This window comes from Dasypus novemcinctus, chromosome 2 (genome assembly GCF_030445035.2).
Source record: "Dasypus novemcinctus isolate mDasNov1 chromosome 2, mDasNov1.1.hap2, whole genome shotgun sequence".
Lineage (NCBI taxonomy): Eukaryota > Metazoa > Chordata > Mammalia > Cingulata > Dasypodidae > Dasypus > Dasypus novemcinctus.
The window spans coordinates 55,258,519-55,272,529 of record NC_080674.1 but is presented as its reverse complement, the minus strand read 5'-3'; the positions used below and the strand labels follow the sequence as shown (position 1 = coordinate 55,272,529).

Sequence of the window (14,011 nt, the reverse complement as noted above, 5' to 3'; positions counted from 1 at the left end):
TTTTCTCAAAAATTACAAGATTAGAATTAGAAATATTCATATTTCTTGATGGAATTCTGAATTTTCTTTTTTTTTAGTATTTTTTAATTGTATTTTTTTAAAGATACATAGATCACAAAAAATGTTACTTTAAAAAATATAAGAGGTTCCCACATAACCCACCCCCCTTGACCCTCACTCCTCCCACATCAACAACCTCTTTCATCATTGTGGCCCATTCATTGCATTTGGTGAATGCATTTTGGAGCACTGTTGCACTGCATGGATTATAGTTTCCATTGTAGTTTACACTCTCCCCCAGTCCATTCAGTGGGTTATGGCAGGATATATAACGTCCTGCATCTGTCCTTGCAATATCATTCAGGACAACTCCAAATCCCGAAAATGCACACACATCACACTTCTTCTTCCCTCTCCCTGCCCTCAGCAACTACCGTGGCCACTTTCTCCACATCAATGCTATAGCTTCTTCCATTACTAGTCACAATAGTTCTATAGTAGAATACCAGTTAAGTCAACTCTAATCCATATGGATTCTGAACTTTCTAACACCATTTCATAACAACTTATTGTTTTCTTTTCCAGTTTAAATTTAGAATTCAATTTCTTGGAGTTTTTGGGGGTGAGTGGGGGTGTCCCCTAAAGCCCCTGTGTTTTTTTTAAGGAGGTACCAGCTATTGAACCCTGGACCTTGTACATGGGGAACAGGTGATCAGTCACCAACATACATCTGCTCCCTGCCACAGATATTTGTTATGGCTGAAAAGACAAGTACAGGGACAAAATGATTACAAGTTGCCATACCCTGCAAGCAGGTCCCTTCTCTCACCCACACATAATCTCACTTTCAAGATTCTAGAGATTGGGCAACTGAGAGAGTAAGGCTAGATCTTAGGAGGTCCCAAAAGTTCTTCCAGATGAAAAGTAAAGCTCTACAACCAAAAGGCAAGAATGAAAACCATTGGCTTCCATCCCTGAACTTAGGTGACAAACTCCCAGCAATGATGTGATAATATTTTGTACAAACTGCTGTATTTTGATATTTTACATGACAAGTTGGTTTGACTTTGCCAATGCCAAGTTCTATTTACTTTTTCCCCCTTTTTAAATCTTTCTTTAAAAAAGATACATAGATCACACAAAATGGTACATTAAAAATATAAGTTTCCCCTATACACACCCCCCACTCCTCCCAAATTGACAACTTTCATTAGTGTGGCACATTCATTGCATTTAATGAGTACATTTTGGAGCACTGCTACACAGCCTGGATTATAGTTTACATTGTAGTTTACACTCTCCCCCAGTCCATTCAGTGGGTTCTGGCAGGATATATAATGTCCTGCATCTGTCACTGCAATATCATTCAGGACAACTCCAAGACCCGAAAATGCCCCCATATCATACCTCTTTTTCCCTCTCCCTGCCTTCAGCAGCTCCTTGGCTACTGCCTCTACACCAATGATATAAATTTCTTCCATTGCTAAGAGTCACAATAGTTCTATAGTAGAATACCAGTAAGCCCACTCTAATCCATACTTTATTCCTCTATCTTGAGGACCCTAGGATGTCCACTCTACCTCTAAATTGAGAGGGGATAAGCCTCCTGGGCACTGAGGGATTACTACTAAGCACCAGCTGGTGATGCAACTAGAAAAAGACCTTGAATAAGATGGTAAAGATAAATGAGTTTATATGGTTAAGAGACTTCAAAATGAGTTGGGAGTTCATGAGAGGGGTCACACTTAACATGTCTCAGCAGGATCTCAGAGAAAGCCAAAGTAGATACAACCCCTGGTAGTGGTGCTCCTGAGGGCTACGGAGACACTCAGGTCCTATGGTCATGACAGATGGCTCTGGAGTTCAGTGCCTTGCCATTGGGGTCTACTTTGGAATTTGTGCTCCTGAGTGTGATGGGATTGGACTCAGATGGGACCTTTTTACACGTCTCTTCTGTCACTTTTCCTGAAACTGTGATTGGCGCTGGAGTTAGTGTATGCCCAGTAGACTTGAATCTCTGGACTGTCCATGTGCCAGCTGGGTGCTGAGCCTCAGCAGAGTTTTAACACCTACTCTCCAGTTTGTTGGACTTACCCAGGTCAGCTAACAGGGAGATGAGAATGGTCAACCACTATACCAGGGAACCGAGAGCATCTACAACTACAAGCAGGAGAATTCCATCCATCAGCCATGTGGGATCTAAGCCCCCTCTCAATTTTGAGGTGGAGTGGACATTGCCATCCCAGGGTCCTCAGGATGGAGGATTAGAGTGGACTTACTGGTATTCTACCACAGAACTATTGTGACTCTAGCAATGGAAGAAATTATGTCTTATATTTTTTAATGTAACATTTTGTGTGATCTGTGTATCTTTAAAAAAATATTAAAGAAATGAAAAAAAATATAGCAATATATCTTTTACCTGCTATTAGTTTTGGTGAGATGTCTGAGATAAGGTTTTTTTTCTTTCTTTTTTAGGAGGTACTGGGGAATGAACCTGGGACCTCATACATGTGAAGCAGGCACTCAACCACTGAGCTACACCCACTCCCTGAGATAGGAATTTTTTTTTAAGGATTTATTTTTTATTTATTTCTCCCTCCTCCCCCATTCCCCCCATTGTCTACACTCTGAGTCCATCAACTGTGTTTTCTTCTGTGTCTTCTTGTATTCTCATTAGGCGGTTCCAGGAACTGATCTGGGACCTTCTGAAGTGGGAGAGAGGCGATTACTCTCTTGTGCCACCTCAACTCCCTGTTCTGCTACATCTTATTTTCTCTCCTCTGCGTCTCTTGTTGCATCGTCTTGCCACACCAGCTCTCTGTGTCAGCCAGCACTCCTGTGCGGGGTGCCTTTCCCACACTGGGTGGCATACCTGTGCAGGGTAGCATTCCTGCGTGCGCCGGCACTTCACATTAGCCAGCTCACCATATGGACTAGCTTACCCTCACTTGGAAGGCCTGGACTGCGAACACTGGACCTCCTATATGGTAGATGGGAGCCCAATTGGTTGAGCCACATCTGTTTCTGTGAGATAGGCTTTTAATAAAGAAAAGAGTGAATGTCCAGATAATACGAAAAACAGAACCTTTGTTTCATTGATTTTTTTTTTAAAGTTTGTAATTTAAAAATTTTTGTTGAGTAATGACTCACATATAGTAAAGTACATAAGTTTTAAGTATATAGCTTAATGGGTTTTTATTTATGAATAGATAACTTTGTAACCACCATCAAGATCAATATAAGAACATTTCTAGTACAATGAAAGGCTCTCAGTCAACCTCCTCCACTGTGCTGATCTCCACGATCTTGGATTAGTTTTGCCTTATTTCTGACCTTCGTATAAATGGAATCATATAGTAAATATTATTTTTTCAAGTAGTTTTATTGAAATATATTCACATGAAATATTCTTTTGTATGTGGCTTCTTTCACTGTATATTAAATTGGAAAGATTAATTCATGTAGTTACATATCATAGTAGTTTTCCTATTTCTTTGTATATAATATCCCAGTGTATGAATATACATCAATTGATTGTCCATGGATGGATATTTGAGTTGTTTTCAATTTTTACTTTCATTAATAAAGGTAAATAAAAAATTTATTAATAAAATTGCTATTCACATTTATGAATGTATACCCAGGAGTGGAATTTTTAGGTCATAAGAATAATGTGTATGCTGAGATTTAGCAGATACTGCCAATTTTCCAAAGACGTTGTAGCAATTTATATTCCCATAAGCAATGTGTAAGAGATCCACACAACTGATTTTTTTGGAATAGCCTCTCTTTTCTTTTTTTCATATATTTTTTATTACAGAAGTTGTGAACTTACAAAACAACCATGCACATGTGTAGAATTTCTACACTACCCTTTACTAGCACACCATACCACACCATTGTCATACAACCAATTTTTAAGTGGGGTTCAAAATTTATGATAAATGTTGGCAGTAAGGAATATTATATTATCTTACTACAGTTAAAGTCCTAAATAGGAAATAGGGATTATCAGCAGGTATCTAAAAATCAATCCTTCTTACCATCTTAGAACCCCTCTTTAGATTTTAGCACCAAACCTCATTTTCTAGCATAGGGCTTCTCAACCCTGGCTACACAATAGAATTGATGGAGAGTTTATGTAGAAAATACTACTGCTTGGGATCCCACTGAATGCCAGTTAAAACAGAATCTCTAGAGGTGGGGCCTGGACATTAGCAGTTTTATAGCAGCTGGCAAATCTAAAGGGTAGCTATGCTTGAAATCTAATGTATTAGTATTTTGATCAGTTCCTTTGTTTATACATTACCTTCCCCCCAGAGTGGGGCATGACTCCCAGGGATAAGTCTCCCTGGTGCTGAGGGATTACTACCAAGCACCAGCTGGTGATGAAACTAGAAAAAGACCTTAAATAAAAGGGAGAAATGGTAAAGACAAATAAGTTTTCATGGCAAAGAGACTTAAAAATGAGTCGGGAGGTCATCAGAGGGGTCATGCTTATGCAGGTCTCAGCAGGATCCCAGAGACAGCCAAAGTAGATACAATCCCAGGTAGAGGTGCTCCTGAGGACTACAGTGACATCCAGGTCCTACATTCATGGCAGATGGCTCTGGAGTTCAATGCCTTGCCAGTGGGCCCTACTTTGGAATTTGTGCTCCTGAGTGTGATGGGGTTGGACTCAGATGTGATCTCTCTACACATGCTTCTTCTGTCACTTTTACTGAACCTGTGGTTGGCTCTGGGATTGGTGTATGCTCAGGAGACTTGAACCTCTGGACTGTCCATGTGCTAGCTGGGTGCTGAGCCTCAGCAGAGTTGCAACAAGAACTCTCTGGTTCGTTGGACTTACCCAGGTCAGCTAACAGGGAGGTGAGTATGTTCAACCACCACACCAGGGAACAGAGGGAGTCCACAACTGCAAGCAGGAGAATTTCATCCATTGACCATGTGGGAATTAAGTCCCCTCTCGATTTAGAGGTGAAGTGGACTTCGCCATCCTAGGGTCCTCAGGATAGAGGAATAAAATGTGGACTTACTCGTATTCTACTATAGAATTACTGTGACTCAGCAATGGAAGAAATTGTGTCATTGATGTGGAGACAGTGGCCACAGGAGTTGCTGAGGGCAGGGAGAGGGAAGAAGAGGTATGAAATGGGGGCAGTTTTGGGACTTGAAGTTGTCCTGAATGATATTGCAGGGACAGATGCAGGACATTATATATCCTGCCATAACCCACTGAATGGACTGGGAGAGAGTATAAACTATAATCCATGCTGTGTGGCAGTGCTCTAAAATGTGTTCATCAAATGCAATGAATGTGCCACACTGATGAAAGAGGTTGTTGATGTGGGAGGTGTGGGAGGGGGTGGAGAGTGGGGTATGGGGAAACCTCTTATATATATATATTTTTTAAAGATTATTTATTTATTTAATCCCCCCCCCCCCCGGTTGTCTGTTCTTTGTGTCTATTTTGCTGCATCTTGTTTCTTTGTCCGCTTCTGTTGTCATCAGCGGCACGGGAAGTGTGGGCGGTGCCATTCCTGGGCAGGCTGCACTTTCTTTCATGCTGGGCGGCTCTCCTTACGGGTGCACTCCTTGTGCGTGGGGCTCCCCTACGCGGGGGACACCCCTGCGTGGCAGGGCACTCCTTGCGCGCATCAGCACCGCGCATGGGCCAGCTCCACACGGGTCAAGGAGGCCTGGGGTTTGAACCGCGGACCTCCCATGTGGTAGACGGACGCCCTAACCACTGGGCCAAGTCCGTTTCCCTCTTATATTTTTTAATGTAACGTTTTGTGTGATCTATGTATCTTTAAAAAAATCCCTCATCCAGAAAAATAAAAAAAACAAAAAAAAATAAAGAGGCTCTCTTTTAGTGTTGCTGTATGTTCTTGGTTTGAGTGACTATATACACATTTTAATTTATGTATGCAATAAAACATACATTCATATATGCATATATGTATTTGTGCTCCTGAAGGAATTAATAGAATTCTTTTTTTTTAAAAAGAAGTTGAAGGAATCTGTTCACAAGATCGCACCTTGATTACTAGTTCAATATGCTGAATAAGCTACTTGGGGGTTTTCCAAAACATTTTTTCTGGTTACAATTCAATCCTCACTTCCTATACTGTTATGGCAGCCACTCTAGCCACCATACTGATTGGATCTACCCAGGCTTAGGGACATGGAGAACCAAGAAATCACCTAGATAACCCAAGCCTTAAATACAAGGTTCAAAAGAGGAGGCTAACTTTTTGTTGTACACTTTTCTTAGCTGATCAAATGCTACGTTTGAATTCTCCAGAATTTTAGTTTCTATTCTGCATCTGCCTTGAGGAAATACTGTAAAGCACTTCCTGTTTCTATTGACCCTATATACTCAGGCTCTTTTATATAAATACGAATAGCAGGTGTTGATGTGGAACAGTAGACTTGAAGGGCAGACTTATTTTCTTTTAATCCAACTATTCCACATTGGCTGTTTCTGTTCCTATGGAATTGCTGAGTCCTTCACTGTACTTGTTGCTAGACAGACCTGATCTTAGCGTCACATTTGCTGGGTCCCACTGAGACTGTTAAATGAATAATTCAGGCACAATTCCCATTTGCTTGATACACTTGGATGACACTGGTGACCCTGGTCCTCTAATCTCCTCCTTGCGTTATCCATGAGGTTGCTATATTACTCTGCTTCATTTTGCCAGTGGAAATCTGTTCACTAAAGTTATGGGACAGAAACAGGTATGGTCATACAAATTGCTTTTATTCATGATAAAATTAAGAAATGGCAAGAAGTGAAATACAATGATCTAAGCTGCCCCCTTGATGGTCTTAAATATCCAGTTGAGGTGTTTCTTTGAGAGAAGAGTATAGACGCCTGGTCCTTGTGGAACTCCGCATTTCCGTGGAAGGCCAAAGGAAGTAATGCCTCTGAAAATACCTTCACACACCAGAGGGCTTCCAGAATCTCCCTGGGGGAAAGTAAGAAGAGATGGTGGGGATCAGCATCAAATATGACCATTAGAGAAATGGAAGAAATTCTACAGCATTTAATATAGAGTTAAGACCAATCTTGTTTTAAGTGAAGATTAGTGCTTAAAAACTAAACTGTTTGGAAATATTTTAATATTTTAATTGGTTCACTTGGTTCATTTATAAGCCAGTAAAATGAAAATGACACTTGTGTTACAGTTTCTGTTTTCAAGAAATTAGGATACTTGTATGATCTGATCCTCTGCTGTCAGAAAGGAAACCCTCCTGTTTGTCATTTTCTCAAAATGCTTAAAACCTCAAGGGGTAAAGTGTTAAATTCAGGTAGGACCTTGAGGCAAAGAAGGAAAACCATGAAACTGTTTTCTAGGTTGTCCAGCAGATAACTATCTTCTTTTTTCACAAAGAAATAAAACCAAAGCAACCTCTCCTTACCCCTCACTCTTCTCAGGCAAAAATTGCCCCCCACAAGTTTCCTCTGATGATGCAGCTGGAAGTTCCAGGAAACCAGTGATTATACTAAGGCTTTAACTGGCTGCATAGGAGAGAGACTTCAGCTAGCTCTAAGTTGCTGCTTTGTTCTCCAAACTGTGCCACCTTGTATTTTCTCATGGAACTTTAAAATCAGCATATTTAAACATATTTGAAGTCTGGAGTCTGGATTAGTTGATTCACTACTATGACTTTAGGGAAGCCTGGTGGTCTTAAGTGGAGGGCCAGTGAGGCATGTATATAAAGATCTGGAAATCTAAGACACTGAGAGACCAGTTCTGTCCCAGGGATGTGAAGATACCAACGAGCTGCCTCTTTAGGCAAAAGTGAAGGAAGTAAAGAACCATGTGAGAACTTAGCAGCCTTCTTGGGCAAGCATATTTCCCCTGCCAGATATAGTACCAGAAATTCTCAGAATTAGACCTTTAAGCCAATTTCAAGGCATCTTGGGTAGTGAGAGAATGGGGAAAGGATTGCTAAGCTTTGATGGTAGAGGGGTGGCTGGCAGGAGGGGGGCTAGCATTCTGAGATGTTGCCTCCGGATGTTGTATGTGGGTTCCTGGATGCCCAGATTGGTGGAAGAGGGGAAGGGATGGGTGATGGAGGGCAAAGAAGAAAAGTGGGAAGATCCAGAAGACAAACTTGGTCTTTTCTTGGGATTTGCCTAGCCTTAGTCTTGAATGCAAGGCACACACATTCTGCTGATGTTTAGACAAGCTCCTAGGAAAGGCCTAGACCTTAGGATCTCTCAATCCCTGATAACCCCCAAGCCATGAACATCGCACACTATGGTGCCTTTGGGAAAGGTGAGAAATGTGATTAAACAACTGTACAGAGTTTCTATTACACCTACCCTTAAGCAGGTTCCTGCCCCACCCCTTCTCAGGAGACTCTGGTATGGAGGCTTGCAGATCCTCTGGTGTGGGTCATGCCTGGAAGTTGTTTCCTGGGATTGAGTTTGACTCCTGGAACGTGTGGGATCCAGCCAAGTTACTCAGCTAGGCTTGGGAATTATAGGCAATTCAGATTTTCCCTGTTTAAATGGCAGAGGGAGGTGTTGGCTTGGGGAAAAGGGCACAGAAGGCCCTAGAGGTGCTCTGACTTCAGCTTTCCAGAGTGTTATATGTTTTCAAGTTTAGACTTTTGTACGTCTAAGGTATCAAAATGAGAAGAAGAAATACCACTTCACAGTGGCTTTTAACATAAAACTTCTTATTTTTGATGATCAGCATGCTTGATATTTTTAATAGATAAATCTTTGACTGAGGTTTTATCAAAACCTCATTCAAAAAAGTACAAGTACCCCATAGAAGCCAATACCATGGCCAGACAAAGCATTACATTATCTTTTCTATATTGGCATGACTTAATCCAATAGCTAAAATATCGGACCTTATTTTACTTACTTCACATGTGTCTTTTCCACCTCGGAGGTTTCCAGCACAAATCATATTCATTCCAATCACAGGAGTATAATTATAGTGCTTTTCATCATTGCAGATTTTTCTGTCTATGATGGTGACATTCACTTCTCTCAGAGTTTCTGAAGGCTTAGGTGAGTTATTGTTAATCTTCCCCCACCCTGCAACTTTACACGCTGTTCCTGGTTTCACATCAATCCCCGTTTTAGGGAGAGGAAGTATAGAGACGTTTTTATTAATTTTTGCTTTTCCCTTCAGCTGTTGGAAGACATGCATAAAGAATTAACAGAATGAGATAATTAAAACACCCATATTTTTACTTAAATTCTAGCCCAAACTTCAGGCCCCTTAGCCCCCAAAGTGAGTCCATAGTTACAGGGGCACAGAGGCAGGTTTCCATTTAGGTGGCCAGATTGTAGAAGGCTCTATGATTTTTTAAGAAGACAACCAAAGGTATGTACCTGTAGAAGTTTAAGATCACCCTCGCGTGCGTCCGGGTCATAGCATGGATAGGAGAACTCCTTTTTAATGAGCATTATCTGTTTTTCTGGCTCATTCTTGGCTATTGAGTGAGCACCAAGAATGACCTGGGACTTGTTCCTGAGAACAGACATAACAGCATCAATGGGGTTACTCTTTTAATCAGGAGAAGAACATATTTTGTGCTGATCATTTTCATTGTCCCATTTATAAATGTGCCTGTTGTAGAAATAGTTCCTGTAGCTCAGAAAGAAAAGTAAAATGTGTGCTCTAAAGAGTAAAAGGTGAGATGTTTACTAATTTCATTATCTTTATCCTCACCAGCTTATTTATAACAGACTAAATTAGGTCCACTGGAAAATATGTAATAAGAGAATTCCATGAATTCCATGGCAGCTAAGTCAAGTCTTGGGATCTCTATTAGGGCTTTAGTACTGCACCCCCCCCCCACCCCCCGTTGGCTGTGATAGAGAATTATGCTGCAGTTAAAAAGAAATGTCTTTGTAGGTCAGAGACAAAAGTAAAAGGCACCTGAGTGAGTATGACAGTTGTAGAGTAATGGAACGAAGGATCTTTGTAAGAGAACAATGAAAGTGTCTTAAATGGGAAAACTTTCAAAAGTAGATTCCTCAGCTGAGGACCCTATTTGTATGGTATTGAATTTGTGTTTGTGTATGTGTGGGTGGGCTGAATTCAGGGCCGAGGATTCTTACCTTCATTTTGGTTAACAAAATCAAGAGACTCTCTGGAATCAACTGAAGATAAAAATGTAGATATTCACACTACTTGATTTTCCATAGCATTAGTTGGGAACAGTCTCTCTTAAGACATTAGTACAGAGTTTTCAAATAAAGCCTACTTTAATGATGGAATGTTTTATAAAATCTGTATTATCCAATATGGTAGCCACTAGCCACATTTGACTACTGAGCACTTGGTAACCACTTGAAATGTGGCTAATGCAACTGAGAAACTAAATTTATAGTTTTACTTAATTTTAATTAATTTAAATTTACATAGCCACATATGGTTAGTGGCTACCTTATTGGATATTCTAAGATTAAAGGTTTGATTTAGGGTGGGGAAAAGACCAGGCTTGGGAAGAGGTTTGATGGTCAACAGGGGGTTAAAAGTGTGAGAGAAATTCACTAAAGGAGACAGAAAGGCATTCAGAACAAACTTTCTCTACTTGATAGTTGTGCCTAGGCCCCAGAGGGGCCACTGAAAGTCTTTCCCCTTCCATGACGTGGCTGTTTTCACCTGGTCATGCAGTCAGGACCAGAACAAAGCCTTATAGAACCTATATTTAGATCTCTATGAGAGATCTACAGAAAGAACCTGTGGATGCTGCTTCCTCACTGGCCTGATTCTTTGGGGCCAAGTCGGGACTTAACTTCTTGTGGGGTAGGGCGAGTTCCAAAAGATGTAAATCCTATGAAGGTACACCTGAATTTCCTGTAGCTTTAGAGGGATTTTCTGTTTTTATTAATATACCTAAAAATTAGACTAACCCCACAAATGTTTTTAAAAACCAAAGCACTCACAGGAGACAGTGAGCTGCGGTCAATACCCAGCTTTCTGCAATCAAAGCCCCAGCACAGATTTTTTTCCCTTTAAGCAGGACCATGTAGGGTCTTGAATGAGGAAGCACTTCATTTCCTCCAATGATTTTTACACAGAAACCTGTTAAAGAGAAGAAGGCAGATCAGATCAGTGCCCACCCCAAATAACTGTACATAAAGCTATGCTTCTAAGGTCAGCTGCACTTTGCCATATTGGAAAGAAAGTGTGGAGGAGAGCATTTCTTTTTCCTGCTTTCATTTCTTGCATATCTTCAGATGCCTGAAGGTAAATCCCATTCCCATTGGCCACACTGAGAGTGTCCTGCTCCTTCATCCTCAGAAGCCACGTTGTGAGCCGTTCCAGGAATTATCAAGCTGGAATTCTGTCACAAACCACCAACCTTGGTCTATATCAGTGGTAGTTGCTACAGAAAATGATAGTGGTGCCATCCCCACCTTCTGGCCAAGTATTAATCTGGAGAACAGAGATGCTTTAGAAGTCTGAGAACTGCCTTCTCTACCCCAAGCCTTTGCAAAAACATCTCACAAACTGATATTACAACCTTTAGCCATAACACAAACCGTGCATTCTTTGGTCATTGGGAGACTTCTTCTGGTTATTGAACTTTGCCACAATCCCTATCCATAAATTGAGAGAATAAAGTCTGTTGCTTCTGAGGCTGCCCTTCAGTCTCTAGACTGAATCATTTGGTTTAATTTAAGGTCTTTTCTAATGACATAGGGTAGGGGAGGAGAGAAGATGCTTAAAAAAGAGAATTCTGCCTCTGTGAGATGTCCTTGATGATAGGCTAGGATTACAGACCCATTGTTAGAAAACAATAAGACCCAGACACAAGGCAAACCATCTTTGCCAATTGAGAGGACCTTGTGCCTTTATCATATATGCTCAACTTTCCATCTTCTTAGACCAAATGTTCTTGGCTTCCCCTAAAATATTTCTTCTGACTGTTGGCTGAGGCTCATGGTTCCTTGAATAGGGCACAGTGCCTCTTATACCAAATTGAGGCTAATTCATTCCCAAACACAGCAAGATGTAAAGGGTAGAAATATAAGTCTTTTATAAGGCTTGATGAGGGTGAAGTTAAGGGAAAGAGAGTGGCCACAGGGGCTCACATTTCCAGGAGGGAACTGGGAAGGTAACATTCTGGGCTCTAGAATTAAAAGGGTAAGGAACCCTACAGAAAGGAAGCGCTCTTCACCCACATCCCAAATTTTCCTAGGGTGATTCCTGCATGACAGATTCTAAAGATGCATCTTTGCACCTTCTGGGGTACAGAATCAGTCACTCAATAGCATCTTCCCTGTTGCAGTCCTGTGTTTGATAAGCACATGTAGCAGCCTCAGAAATAAGCCCACATCTCTTGCAACCAACCACTTGTGAAAGGGCCTGGGTAGGGTTTAGAGCAAGTAGGACCCTTTTTAAAAACTAAAACAATCCTTCGTCCCTATTCAGAATCAAATTAAGCCAGAATCTCTGGGAATGGGGCTGGGAGGTCAGTTTTAAAAAAAATGTGCCAGATAATTCAAGCTTTGCTTCTTGGTGTCTTTTTCCTTTCCTGGCCCATATTACTCTTTCTGACCACAGGAAACAAAGTAGAGCAGAGATATATTTTTTTTCTTTTTGTCCTTCTGTTGAAGGAAAGATATGATTGGGTTTTAAAAGGTGTCTTGTTTTTACTGTTTCAGAGGATTTAACGTGCCTGAATATAGTCAACATATGCTGCATTTATGCCCATCCTTCTGTCCCAAATGTCTGTCTTATCATTTTTAATTTCTATTTATCTTCAAGTACAAGATAAACCAGAGAACTTCCTCAGGAATTCCTGGCAAGATAAGTTGTTGTCTCAATCCTTGCCCATCCCTTGTACCTCCCGAAGTTGACACTCTGGGGTAAAACTTTGGCTGGCTCCACATAGTTTGACACTGCAGTTCAGCCCAGCCCCAGAGTAATCTGATTCCCTAGAAGATTCTTCAAGGAAAATCTAGAGCTAGACAGGGGCTATTATCCTTCCAGTGATAATGCCATAATTTTACAGCATTTCAAACTGGTGCATGAGAAGCTCAAACGAAAACCAGTAATGTTGATTACCATTTAGTACACCAAAGAAGTAGCTTAATAAAAAATACTATAACACTCAAAATGACTTGACAGGTGGACTTTCACAATATCCTAATGTATTCCTATGGAGATGTTAGCTTAGAGAAATAATCATAAAAATTCAAATCATTCCTGATTAATTTTTGATTTTTAGGTCAGGTTTGTCTTAATTGTCTTTAAAACCGTGCACATTCTGCAGCAAAAAAATGCTTAACTGACTCAGGCACTGCTCTTCCTTTCCTGAAAGGTATTACTTGTTTTCCTAACTCAAGGGCTTTTTTGTTGTTGGCTTGTTTGTTTTTACACTTTTTTTTTTTTGGTGTGTGGCAATTTTCAAGCTACAAAGAGGCAGCAATAAGCACTGGTGGTTCTTATAGAAAGAATTGAAAGAAGAAAGGAGAATGTTTTTCCTTCTAAAATATGCATTTTCAGAAGCCAAGAAAGAATGCTAAATGTTTTATGATCTGGGGTAAAAATCTTCTCTTAGTATACTTAGCTAATATTGCTAAAGTTTCATTGAACATTTACTCCATTTTGCTTAATGGTTATAATGGAAATGAGAAGAATCAGTCTTACCTTCAGGAATTAGCAGAAGAAAAACGGCAATCAAGAGAGAAAATGCCAGAAAGGTACAGGAGTTCCTCATTGTGGCTGGTGTCCCCATGTCAACCACCAGGAAATGCTGTTTTCATTTCTTGACTGCTTCTAGTCTATATATTGAGAGTACAAAGGATGTGGTTTCCTTTCTTTTCTTGACTTCCAATTGCAAGGTTTAGCATTAGGAATTGAAACACAAGTGACAACAGTGAATAAATTGCTCATTACTAGCAGGCAAGCTTTGCCCTGCTAGGACTACTAAGTGGAGTCTTGTAATTCAACAGGTTGGGTGGGGGCAACTGGGCCTTGTTGGCATTGGAACTTGGTACATGACAAGTGACTTT

At 40.6% G+C, this 14,011-nt stretch overlaps 1 protein-coding gene across 1 annotated transcript; it reads right to left on the bottom strand.

Annotated features, from left to right (window-relative positions):
- Positions 1–6,748: 6,748 nt before the first annotated feature.
- Positions 6,749–13,743, bottom strand: LOC101410656 (granzyme A-like). Its single transcript, XM_004483486.4, has 5 exons — positions 13,647–13,743; positions 10,934–11,072; positions 9,371–9,509; positions 8,895–9,167; positions 6,749–6,977 (listed from the first exon to the last, which is right to left on the bottom strand). The coding sequence occupies exons 1-5, from the start codon at positions 13,732–13,734 to the stop codon at positions 6,816–6,818; spliced, it is 801 nt and encodes a 266-aa protein (XP_004483543.1). The 5' UTR covers positions 13,735–13,743; the 3' UTR covers positions 6,749–6,815.
- Between the last annotated feature and the right edge of the window lie 268 nt (positions 13,744–14,011).